Raw genomic sequence first — 13,523 nt, forward strand, 5'->3', positions numbered from 1 at the left:
GAACATCCTGCAGGTTCCTGTTTACAGAACTAGGGATAGTAACTACTGTTTCCATGTGTATTTACTCCTTAATGAAATCTATCATTAAGATATGCAGGGTGTATCAAAAAGAACCATCCAATTTGACATGTACATATTTCTGAAACTAATAAATATATGCAATTAATTTTTTTTGTTTATTAATGGGATTGTTTTTTGATGAACAGGAAACTCAAAAAGTTTTTTGTCCCTTCTCTCATAGGTGTTCAATATGCCCCCCTTGAGATGCATGGCATACGTCAATGGGGTATTCAAATTGTTCCCACACTGCAGCAAGCATGTCTTCAGTTACAGCTTCCACAGCTGCTGTTATGCAATGTCTCAGTTCATTCACTGTTGTTGGTAATGGAGGCGTATAAACAGAGTCTTTTATAAACCCCCACAAGAAATAATTACATACAGTGAGGTCCAGTGACCTTGGAGTCCAGTAATGTAACGCTGAATCATTTGGTCCATTTGACCAATCCATCTTTCAGTAATCCTTTGATTTAAAAATTCCTGCACTTCCAGATGCCAATGTGGCAATGCCCCATCTTGTTAGTAAATGAAGTCGTTTGAATCAGTCTCCAACCGTGGGAAAGGAAAGTTCTCAAGCATATGCTGTGTCAGATAACAGGAGTGACACTGGCAGACAATATCAGAAACATCATCATCAGACAGCAGGTCAGTGTGAAGCCAAACACTGAGAATATGTTAAAGGGCATGTATGGAGAGCAGCACAGAGCACAGTGAAAAATTATGGATACCTCGTCAATGTGGATGGATGAAGATCACACACAGTACCAAAGAAATCAGATTTGATCCACAAAGCAAAATCCAAGACCATGTTAGGAAGAAAAACAAAATGCTTCATGCAACTACTGGCTGTTTATGCCTCGAAATGCCTTATTAATGAAAGAGAAGCAGTGATTTTTTTTATTTTTTTATGTTTGACCATCTGACTTATCTCCTGCATGTTCCCAGCAAAGAAAAATGGACCATATACCTTATCTCAAATAACAAAATAGTTATGATTTTTAAAAATTGGATGATTCTTTTTGATCTACCCATGTAAAACTCGAGTGTTTGCTTTTTCCAACAGTATGTTGTTCACACGCATATCTCAAATAACATAATAGTTGATTTTTTTAAAATCAGATGATTCTTTTTGATACACCTTGTATATCTTTTTCACACCAATAATTCAGTACTAGAAATAACAATAATCTTTACAAAGGTTGGAAGTCACTTTGGTCCAGGAAGGTGTTCATTATTCAGACTCGCACATTTCAGTAACTTTCCAACAGCCATAAAAAGTTAAACTACTAATAAAGTTCATTTTAAGAGCAGCTTAAAGGATTTGTTGGTGACCAAGTACTCCAATTTTATGGATGAATTTCTTCGTAGAACCAACTGATGTGCGTATGTTACTAATAATATCAACCAAACCAATCCTAGTATTAATACAATATGACTGTAAAAAATCAGTACAGTAATGCAAGCATTGTAAATAGGGTTGTAAAATGATATTTTATTTGATGATGCATGGCTGCAATAGCCTAAGAATTGTCATATGCACCTCAGTGTATTGTACATTTACATTTTTGTGGCAAGTTATTTATTACCTTTCAAATGAAAATATTTTATCATCCCCATAGCCAAATGGTTAGCATCACTGTCTTTGGTGTGAAAGGACCTAGATTCAGTTCCTGGTGCCTTCTCGGATTTTTCTGAGGTAGAGTCCAGAATGGGGTCCACTCACGCCCAAGTTGTGTATTCTGAAGGATACCCACAGTATGGAATGAAAAATACATGTTATCTAATCTACTTTAGCCCTTGTGGCAAGAAACATTGAAACTGGTTGACAAACTTACTAATTGAAATTACACTAATTCATTGTTACTTTTGATCACTTCCAGTATTGTTTGTCTCTCCAGTTTGGACTGATGTTTCCTTGCCTTCAGTACCTGTGTATGTTTTGGGGAATGTGAATAATGAATGGGTTCTAAGAATTAATGTAGGCACACTAATATGTAGCAGAATTAAAAGGAAATCAAGAGAAGTTAAAACAAGTTGTAGCTGAAGATCAACAAAAATGACAATTGTGAAAATACGAAATCTTTGTATTATTAAGAACAATCTAAGTCAGTTAAATGGAGATCAGGTACAAAGATCCCAGCAACATTCTGAACTTTCTGCAGCAAGATGTTCTTCATACATACGGTAGTGTGTCTGTCTATCTGTTCATTCAAACTGACAACTTTGTTACTGTCATACTGATAGAACATTTTCCCCTGGTCCTCCTTTCAATATTTGTAAGAAGGTGACTGTAGTTTTTGAAAGAAGTTATCGGTAAATGAAAAATATGTATGTAATTGTATTATAAAGCAGGACTTTTCTTCTTCTTCTTCTTCTTCTTCTTCTTCTTCTTCTTATTGAATTCATTTTCACTTTCCTGTCATTTTCAGAAGGCTTTACCACACAGAAAATTATTACTTGAAAACAGAAACAATTCACATTGTTGTGATGCAAAAAGAGACTGCCAGAGTTACAACTAAAATGGATGTTTATTTAATCAGTGACAAGCTTTGGGCTATGCCTATTCTCAAACAAACCAATGTTTGCAAAGTAAAATGTCCACCCAAAATAGGAGTAAATAAAGTGGGTACATACTTGTATGGCCCCAAATAATGTAATCCATTGTAGTTGCAAGTCTTGTTGTCCCTTTTTGCATCTCATTCTAAAATGAGTTGCTGTCCCAGTATACCCAACATGCAGGAGATAAGTCAGATGGTCAAACATAAAAAAATAAAAAAAAATCACTGCTTCTCTTTCATTAATAAGGCATTTCGAGGCATAAACAGCCAGTAGTTGCATGAAGCATTTTATTTTTCTTCCTAACATGGTCTTGGATTTTGCTTTGTGGATCAACTCTGATTTCTTTGGTACTGTGTGTGATCTTCATCCATCCACATTGACGAGATATCCATAATTTTTCACTGCGCTCTGTGCTGCTCTCCATACATGCCCTTTAACATATTCTCAGTGTTTGGCTTCACACTGACCTGCTGTCTGATGATGATGTTTCTGATACTGTCTGCCAGTCACTCCTGTTATCTGACACAGCATCTGCATTTCAATGGCTTAGAGGTTTAGTTAAATTTAGCTTGGACATTTGCTATCATGCGGAACAAGTCAGTTTTCATCTACGAATTTTCAGTGAAAAATATGGAATTATCTTGATCAGTTACATAATTGTCTTAAGTTACTTCGTTTTTCTACACAATATTTGGTACTCAACTATTTGTATATTTTCTTCCCCACTTCATCCCTTTTCTCTTGACCTTTTGTATGTGCTGCCTTCCCCCCCCCCCCCCCCCACGCGCACACACACACACACACACACACACACACACACACACACACACACACACACACACAGATATATTCTCCTATGGGGTAGAGGAGTTGTCAAACGATTTTGATTTCAGTTTGTGTTTGAAGTTAATTTTTTTTTTACTCTTTACATCACTGGATAGGTTGTCAAAGGTTTTTATCACTGACTACTCACTCCTCTCTGTGGGACATCAATGCTGAGTAATGCAAAGTGTTAGTCATTTCTGCTTGTAGTATTTTATTTATGAATGTTACTGTTGTTTCCTAAGTGTTATTGATTGTTGGCAACAGACTTCACAAAGGAGTAAGTGTAGTGAGAGGCTGTTGTCAGTATGGGGTCATTTCATGGTTACAGTCGTGACATTTTGAAGATTTAACATTGAAGTGTTGACATGAAAATGAAAAACAGATAGCCCTGAATATAAACAATATTCAGTGAAGAATTGGTGATGTGAGCTGTGTCGATTTGCCACTAAACAAAGGAACAGGGAGTGTTACAGATATAACAAAACCTTCACTTTTTGTGGGGAATTCTGCACTTTGCGTACCATTAGAATTTTATAATCGTAAAAAATCATGGCGCGAAAGTCGCGGCGCGACAGCTCCATCCTGCACCATCTCTGACTCAGCACTGCCCGTGCTTTCTTACCGCGCTGTGGGGGGGATCGCCGCTAGCCAGGGGCTGTGCAGACATGTCCCAAGGTCGAAAAACATCGCTCTTTCAAATGAAAACAGCCCCATTGTCCTTCGCCTTATGGTTTACAGGCTGCTAAAAACTTTCGGCATAGCCCTCGTACCAACATCTGATATACTTGAGCTTTAAGTTGGATTGGAATGATTGTAACATAGAGGCTTTGTGACTTCACATAATTGCATCTGTGCTGCATTGACTCTGGCTTGTGTATCATCATTCCTGAAGCAGTCTATGTGGATCCAGATACTTTCTACACGCACTGCTTGTAGCCAAAAAAAACTTTCAGAGTCCAGTGAGAGCTGAATTTTTCTAGGACTTATCTTTTTATTGGCAATGAGCAAAAACTATTGAACAGAATTCAAATAATCACTTCCTTTTATTTATAAATTGTTCTTTTGTTTAGGATTGGACCACTGGAGCCACAACCACTGAATAATGGCCAGTATGAGTACAAATTCCAGCTCCATGTTGTAGAAGGGGAGAGACTCAGATTTGTTCCGGCAGCCAGTACACTTTTGTTCACACCTGTAAAAAGCGCTTTGTCAGGGCCTTCTGACTGTACTGATAAAGGTGTTGAATTTTATGCTGATAAAGGTCATATAATAGAAGGAAAAGTAGAGCCACCACTGGTCGGTGTTAAAGTATCAGTATTTGTAGAAGGTTCTGAGGAAATCGTTACAAGCACAGACACTTCCACTGATGGAAAATTTAAGTTTGGTCCTCTTTCTGATGGATTAAAATACCGGTATGTCAACTTTCGTCTGTATATTTTAATGTAAGTGTATGTTACCGAACTGAATCACAGATGTAGGACTTACCTGTGTTTCCCTTTTCATTTATTTTTTGTTTCTTTTCTGATTGAATAATATGAAATTTCAATAGATATTTCAAGACAAGCTTTGTTTTTTAGAACAAACATAGTTAATCAAATAGCTGTAAAAGTGCTCAGGATAATTAATCTACATTATGTGATTGTTAATTATACACAGATTTGTTTATCAAGTTCTTCAGTGTGACATTTCCGCTGTTTACCTCATTTGCAGTGTATCAGCTGAAAAAGAAGGCTATGTGTTGTCTGGTCCTGACGCTAAAACCACTTTCAAAGCCCACAAATTAGCAGAAATTGTGGTAGAAGTAATAGACAAAGCTGATGGGAAACCATTGCAGGTATTGTATCAGAATTATGTTTTAAGCCCTGTGCACCACTTAGTTTCACATTAATAAAAAAAAGTTCCCTCTTCATTTGTAGGGTGTATTATTGTCCCTGTCTGGAGGTGAAAGTTTTCGACGCAACAGCCAGACTGATGCTGATGGTAAAAGGACATTCAGTTCACTCAGTCCAAGTGAATATTATCTCAGACCAATGATGAAGGAGTACAGATTTGAACCATCATCAAAAATGATAACAGTTGTTGAAGGTGCTAGTATCAAAGTCCAGTTGATGTGAGTATATTAATTGAATTTGTTTGATATTTTGTAGTGGTACAGTACATATATTACTGAGACCTTGAATAACCATCTTGGCCAACCTCCTTTATGTTTCCCATCCTTCACCACTGCCAGACCAATAACAGCTCATACTCAAAATAACCAGTCACAACAATAGTGTGATCTCAAACTCTCGTCTAGAGCACTCACCCTTCCTGAGTTATCTGTATTATCCAAAGATCTCACTTTCAGCTCTAAACACAGATTTAATCATGCTGCTGTAGTGAAGGACATACTTTCCTTCACACATAATGTCAGGAAGAAACTTCACGTTGCAATCCAATCCTAATACCTCTCCAACACCAAACCTGACATTGAACTCTGCCTTGAACAGTTCCAACCACATCGCAACTTGATCCACCAACACTACTACAAAATCATCTCTTACAAGCCATCCAAGAATTCCTCACATCCAGTGTTGCTTCACAGCCCCTCTTGATGTCCCTACGTCATGGCTTAACCTATCTTCTGGAGAACTCATTTCTGGGTCTTAATGCTCATTTGCTGTGTACGGGCTTGGTGACCCCAGGGTTCCTGAGCAGGGGGCAGGTAAGTGCCAGCAGTCCTCTGCTACCATAGGTTCTGGGTGTGCTTCAGTGACCACCACGTGGTGCAGCAGTGGAATGATGTGTGTCACAGAGAACGGAAATCGTGGTTCGACCATGTGGATTGCGAGGATATAAAAAACTCCTCAATCTGAAGGTGTACTGCATGTTGATGAAATGCACGGCAGTTGAGGTGAATCAGTCTTGAGTGGGCAACCTATTGGGAACCTGCCGCACTTCAGTTGTACAAGCCTTGCTCATGCACACAGGGCTCTGTCTTGTACTCTTATCCACTCATCCTAATGAATGAATGATGGGGGCCAACTCTCCTGATAATCGGACTCATTTGTGCTAAAGTAATAGGGCTCAAGGAATCTTAAAACAAAATGTGTTTCTGCTGATTGAGAGGAACAAGGGGTCGTTTGAAGAAGTGTCTCCATTCTTTGCCATAAAGGCTTGGAAGGACTTCCTGGCACCTTAGAGTCTATTAAATGCTTATGTAATGGTTTCTTGCTGGTGGAAACCATCCAGTTAAAGCAGGTTGAACTTCTTAAGAAATCACCCAAATTGGGTAAATATGATATCTTTGTTGAGATACACAACTCTCTCAACTCAGGCAAGGTTATGGTCGTGCTGTAATATCATGAACTTGGATGTAGCAGAGCTGAACAAGAATGGGCATCACAGGGAATGGCAGATGTAGAGCAACAAATGTGAAACAATAATGTAAAAACTGAAAAGACTGCCACCTTCGTTGTCAAATTCAATTCTCCAATGCTGCCTGAACATACTATAGCAGGGTTTCTGTGACTTACAGCCAACAATTAATATAAGGCAATGAAACCCCCTGTCTTTGCCACTTGTATACTTCCATGGTACAGTAATCTGTTCCCCAGCTCAAGCAGGTGATGTCCAGCAACTGTACTTGACATTACATGCCAAGACAAACCAAGTAAAGACAAAGGAATCCAGGCAGCTGCAACAGAAAAGACCAGTGAGCTTCAAGAAGACACACGAAAATGAAGTGCCTCTCAATGCCTCCTTTCTCCATCATCCTCGAAGGGATAGTGTGCAGAGAAATGATCACAATGTTCGGGTCAAAAGCTGTCCCAGATGTTGTCAGGCATGATTCTGGCACGTCTCACTGATGAGGAGGACATCATGGAGTTTAGAAGCCTCATCACCGGCCCAGTGAACCGTTCCACTCCCAGTCGCTCTACAAGTGATTCACCTCCCCTGCACAAAGACATAGGTAAATCAAAACCACACTGATGAAATGGCTCCCACACTACAGTGGAACGTGAATGGGTTCAGGACTCATGTAGAAGAACTGAAATTTCTAGCACAACCATGCCCTTTGTGCTTATGCTTACAAGAAATTCATTTTAAAGATACTGATACAGGGCTATATCCTACACCCCAAGGATGACCTGACTGGGGAAAGAGCCAAGGGAGGGGTTACTGTGTGAGTCAATAACACGCACCACTTGTCTGCTCTTCCCCCTAGTTACTGACCCGCAGGTAGTTTCAGTTGAAATTCTTGTGCGTCAGAGGATCACTCCTCACTCTGTTTGCTTCTATGAGATGCAGTAGACTATGAGACTCTCACAGATCTTATAGAACAGTTCCCCCAACCATTTCTCCTACTGGAGGGAGGACTTAAGTGCACATCATGGCTTGTGCGGCTCAACCTCTACTTGCCTTCGGGATTGGTTGTTGGAGAGCCTCTTTACATCTCAACACTGGTACTCCCACTCATTTCTGTGTTGCGACTGGATTGTTCTTGGCCATCAACTTCTCTTTCTGACTCTGTTCAATGGGAAGTCATTGATGACATACATTCCAGTAGTGACCACTTCCCATTCCACATTTACATACTGGATGGAGTACTACCTGAACAGAAGTCACCAAAATGGATGGACAGTAGGGCTAACTGGACACTGTTCAGCCAGCTGACTGTGTTTGAACACCACAACAGCATCCAGAAATGGTGGACCACATCACATGAGCGACCCATCATGCCACTGACTTGTTGTTGTTGTGGTTTTCAGTCCTGAGACTGGTTTGATGCAGCTCTCCATTCTACTCTATCCTGTGCAAGTATCTTCAACTCCCAGTACCTACTGCAACCCACATCCTTCTGAATGTGCTGGTGTATTCATCTATTGGTCTCCCTCTACGATTTTTACCCTCCACGCTGCCGTCCAATACTAAATTGGTGCCTCAGAACATTTCCTAAAAACCGATCCCTTCTTCTAGTCAAGTTGCGCCACAAACTTCTCTTCTCCCCATTCCTGTTCAATACTTCCTCATTAGTTATGTGATCTACCCAACTTATCTTTAGCATTCTTTTGTAGCACCATATTTTGAAAGCTTCTATTCTCTTCTTGTCCAAACTATTTATCGTCCATGTTTCACTTCCATACATGGCTACACTCCATAAAAATACTTTCAGAAACGACTTCCTGACACTTAAATCTATACTCGATGTTAATAAATTTCTCTTCTTCAGAAGCTCTTTCCTTGCCATCGCCAGTCTACATTTTATATCCTCTCTACTTCCACCATCATCAGTTATTTTGCTCCCCAAATAGCAAAACTCCTTTACTACTTTAAGTGTCTCATTTCCTAATCTAATTCCCCCAGCATCACCCAACTTTATTTGACTTCATTCCATTTCCTCATTTTGCTTTTGTTGATGTTCATCTTATATCCTCCTTTCAGGACACTGTCCATTCCGTTCAACTGCTCTTCCAAGTCTTTTGCTGTCTCTGACAGAATTACAATGTCATCGGTGAACCTCAACGTTTTTATTTCTTCTACATGGATTTTAGTACCTACTCCGAATTTTTCTTTTGTTTCTTTCAATGCTTGCTCTATATACAGATTGAATAACGTTGGGGAGAGGCTACAATCCTGTCTCACTCCCTTCCCAACCACTGCTTCCCTTTCCTGTCCCTCGACTTTTATAACTGTCATCTGGTTTCTGTACAAATTGTAAATAGCCTTTCGCTCCCTGTATTTTAATCATGCCACCTTCAGAATTTGAAAGAGAGTATTCCAGTCAACATTGTCGAAAGCTTTCTCTAAGTCTACAAATGCTAGAAACGTAGGTTTGCCTTTCCTTAATCTAGCTTCTAAGATAAGTTGTAGGGTCAGTATTGCCTCACGTGTTGCAATATTTCTACAGAATCTAAACTGATCTTCCCCGAGGTCTGCTTCTACTAGTTTTTCCATTCATCTGTAAAGAATTTGCGTTAGTATTTTGCAGCTGTGACTTATTAAACTGATAGTTCGGTAATTTTCACATCTGTCAACACCTGCTTTCTTTGTATTGGAATTATTATATTCTTCTTGAAGTATTTTGCCTGTCTCATATATCTTGCTCACCAGATGGTAGAGTTTTGTCAGTACTGGCTCTCCCAAGGCTGTCAGTAGTTCTAATGGAATGTTGTCTACTCCCGGGGCCTTGTTTCGACTCAGGTCTTTCAGTGCTCTGTCGAACTCTTCACGCAGTATCGTATCTCCAATTATATCTTCATCTACATCCTCTTCCATTTCCATAATATTGTCCTCAAGTACATCGCCCTTGTATAGACCCTCTATATACTCCTTCCACCTTTCTGCTTTCCCATCTTTGCTTAGAACTGGTTTCCATCTGAGCTCTTGATATTCATACAAGTGGTTCTCTTTTCTCCAAAGGTCTCTTTAATTTTCCTGTAGGCAGTATCTACCTTAGCCCTAGTGAGATAAGCCTCTACATCCTTACATTTGTCCTCTAGCAATCCCTTCTTAGCCATTTTGCACTTCCTGTCGATCTCATTTTTGAGACATTTGTATTCCTTTTTGCCTGCTTCATTTACTGCATTTTTATATTGAGATCTGTGCGTGGCCTGTGTTGAAGTCAATTGGAGTGGAGCAAGCACAACCCCAAACCCAGGCCTTTAACTGTCTGACAGCCTGGTTACTGCACAGGCCCAGAGTAATTTTAGATCTGGTGCCGTAAAGAGAGATTGCACTCCAGCTTCTGTTTTTAATGTGATATTCTCTGACATTTTAAATGAGCACCACAGCTATGTAGCTGTCTTTACGGGTGGCTTTATATGGGGGAAGGGGGGGGGGGGCTCTCTTTATGTATGGGTCTATATAGGAGGGAGCTCTGTTGTTTTCCCGAATCTTGTAATCTTGTCATCAAGGTCTGACTTCCTTGAGCCCTTAATGTGTTCAATGCAGAATTATATGCAGTCTTGTGGGCGGTGAAGCAGATGAGACATTTTTAAAGTGTTAAATTCGTTGTCTGTTCCAATTCTCTTAGTGCTCTTCACTTTCTACAATATTTGTACCCAGCAGATAAAGTATTCCATAATATACTGCTGGGGAAGGAGATGTCTTTCTGCAGGGTACAGGGCACAGGGGTACTGCGGGGAATGAAAGGGTGGCTCTAGCAGCAAAGGAAGTGTGTCGTAATCCTCAGTTATTTTGGTGTGTCATTCCCTTGCATGCTCTAGCGTCACTATTTGAGGTACAGAGTCTTGCATTGATGAGAGAATGAGCGGCTGGAAGTGACAGACAATAATCTGCATCTAGTAAAGCCCACAACACAGCTGTGGCATACCTCCTTCCGGCCATGTGAACAGGACAAGGTCCTCTGTATTTGTCTTCTCATAGGCCACAGCCCTATGATACATGGCTTCTTAATTCCAGTGTGAGTACCCTCCAATGTGTGGTGCTTGTGGCCTACAAATCACTGTGTGCCGCATTTACTAGACTGTGTTTAATTTTTGGACCAGAGGGCACTAGCAGATTTGCTGGCAGACTTGCTCTCTATTTTGACTAACATTGACACGAATGTGGTTCAAGTTTTAAGGTTTTGTGCTCTGTCCAACTTTTGTCCACAAATTTTAGGGAAATGGTCTTAATGTGTCGCCGAAGTTTTATTGTAAGTAGTCAGCCAGTCATATTTCCCAGTGTCTTTCTTTTAGCTCTTCTGTGGTTTTACTTCTGTTTTACTCTCATGTATAGCACCTTTAACCCTCCTATGTTGTATTAAGATCTGTGAAATAGAGTGATTGTGTGTGTAATTGTGAGTGAGGTGGGAGTAAGTGAATGAGTGTCATTTTATGTGTTTCCTCCTCATTCTGTGACAACAATCTTAGTCATTTTGCCTACAACCATTTCTCTTAATATGTGTAATGGCTGTAATAACCTCAGCATTGAGCAAACATAAGTTCCAAACACACACACACACACACACACACACACACACACACACACACACCTCTGCACAACTCCAGACTATTTGTTCCCTAAAAGCTGATGACTCCATTACTATCCTCCCAATTGACAAGTGGTCTCTCACTGTGGTACTTGACCAACAGGAGTAAATAAGTGAAGCTCAACACCAGCTGTCTGACACCTCTTCATACAGCATCTGCCATCGAGACCCCATCCCTGTGATTTAAACTGACCTGCAGTCCCTCCTTAAAACCCCAGGCCCCTCACAAAGACTAACACCTCAATCCATAGAACTTCTTATCCCGTCTAAACCATGCATCCCCACCTTTTATCTTCTTCCTAAGATCCACAAACCCATCATCCTGGCTGCCCCATAGTTGCTAGCTTCAAAGCACCCATTGAACATGTATGTGCCTTAATTGATCAACACCTGCAACCCATAGTACAAAGACTTCCTTCCTATTAAAGACACCAACCATTTCCTAGATCATCTGAAATATGTGCCCATCCCATTCCCACCACACACCTTGCTTGTCACCATTGATGCCACCTCCCTCCATACCGACATCCCCCACGTTCATTGCCTGTCTGCTGCTGAACATTTTCTTGGTCAGTGCCCAGCTGATTCCACACTTATGACATCCCTCCTGCCCACCTTAATCACCTTTATACTTAATAACTACTACTTCAACTTTGAGGAGCAGACATACAAACAGAACAGAGGTGCAGCTGTGGGAACGAAGGTGGCTCCTTCCTATGCCAACCTTTTCATGTGTTAGTTGGAGGGAGCCTTCCCGAGATTCACAAGCCTTCAGGCCCTGGTTTGGTTTAGATACACTGATGGCATCTTCATCATATGGGCTCATGGTGAGGCTGACCTGTTAAAATTCCTGGAATCTTGAAATACATTCTCCCAATAAAATTTCACATGGTTCTGTTCTGAATCCCATGCAACTTTCCTTGATGTTGAGCTGATTCTCACTGCAGGCTGGCTAACCACATCTGTTCATATTAAACCTACTAACAAACAACAATACTTACATTTTGACCCTTGCCATCCTTTCCATGTCAAATATTCCCTCCCATACAGCCTTGGCATTTGAGGCAAATGTTTTTGTTCAGGTGCAGATTCTTTACAGCAATACACCACCATTTTCACCTCAGCCTTCACTGGATATAATTACCCCACCAGCCTAATTCAAAAGCAAATCTCCTGGGCCATCACATCCAATCCTGGTGCTGCTGATCCCTCCGAAAAACAACTTAGGAGTACACCATTTGTCACTCAGTATTATGCTCATCGTGAATGTATTAATCATCTACTTCGACAAGGCCATGACTTCCTAAAAATTATGCCCTGAAATGAGATCCATTATGTCTGAGATTTTACCCACCACACGCGGAATAGCTTTCCGTCACCCTCCCAATATCCACAATATCCTTGTTAGATCCTATGCTCCTTCTGCACTTATCTACCTACCATTTGGCTCCTACCACTGTGACCATCCCCGCTGCAAGACTTGGCCTAAGCATCCTCATACCACCACTTGTACCAGACCTGTAACTGGCAAAACATGTACTATCAAACAGAGAGTGATCTGTGAAACGTCACAGCATGTACCAGCTGTTATGTAAACACTGCTCAGCATTTTACAGCAGCATGACTACCATCAAGTTATCAATTAGGATGAATGAGCATAGGTAGAGGTTGCATACTGATAACACACAATATGCTGTTGCGGAGTGTGCACTACATGACAGTTGTGATGATGATGCCCGTTTTACCACATGTGCCATCTGGAATCTTCCACCAGACACCAGTTCCTCAGAACTCTGCATGTGGGAACTGACACAACAACATGTTCTTGGTTCTTACCACCCCTCTGGTCTTAATTTATGTTAATTTCTTCGGTATCAGCATTTCTTCACAGTAACTTTTCCCATCTTCACTCCATTTTAGTTTTCTACATCTTTCATTTTCTGACCTGTCTATTTTTTTCTGTCCTCCTCACACCTCTATCACATATGATGCACTTAGATTGTAGCTCTTATTAACTTGTGCATAATGCTATTGCAGGAATCTCTGTTGTGCATATTAGCCTATCTTCCACCTTTAAGCTCAAATCTCATCTGGTGCAGTCTCCAAG

General features: G+C 40.5%; 1 protein-coding gene across 1 annotated transcript in view; it reads left to right on the top strand.

The window, feature by feature from the left end:
• LOC124789979 (nodal modulator 3) overlaps window positions 1–13,523 on the top strand; it is a 158,658-nt gene that overhangs the window by 128,860 nt on the left and 16,275 nt on the right. The window contains exons 11-13 of the mRNA XM_047257524.1: window positions 4,512–4,853; window positions 5,152–5,275; window positions 5,358–5,551. Of these exons, the coding sequence (XP_047113480.1) occupies window positions 4,512–4,853; window positions 5,152–5,275; window positions 5,358–5,551 (660 nt within the window). The remainder of the gene's footprint in view (window positions 1–4,511; window positions 4,854–5,151; window positions 5,276–5,357; window positions 5,552–13,523) is intronic.

Source organism: Schistocerca piceifrons, chromosome 1 (genome assembly GCF_021461385.2).
Source record: "Schistocerca piceifrons isolate TAMUIC-IGC-003096 chromosome 1, iqSchPice1.1, whole genome shotgun sequence".
Classification (NCBI taxonomy): Eukaryota; Metazoa; Arthropoda; class Insecta; order Orthoptera; family Acrididae; genus Schistocerca; species Schistocerca piceifrons.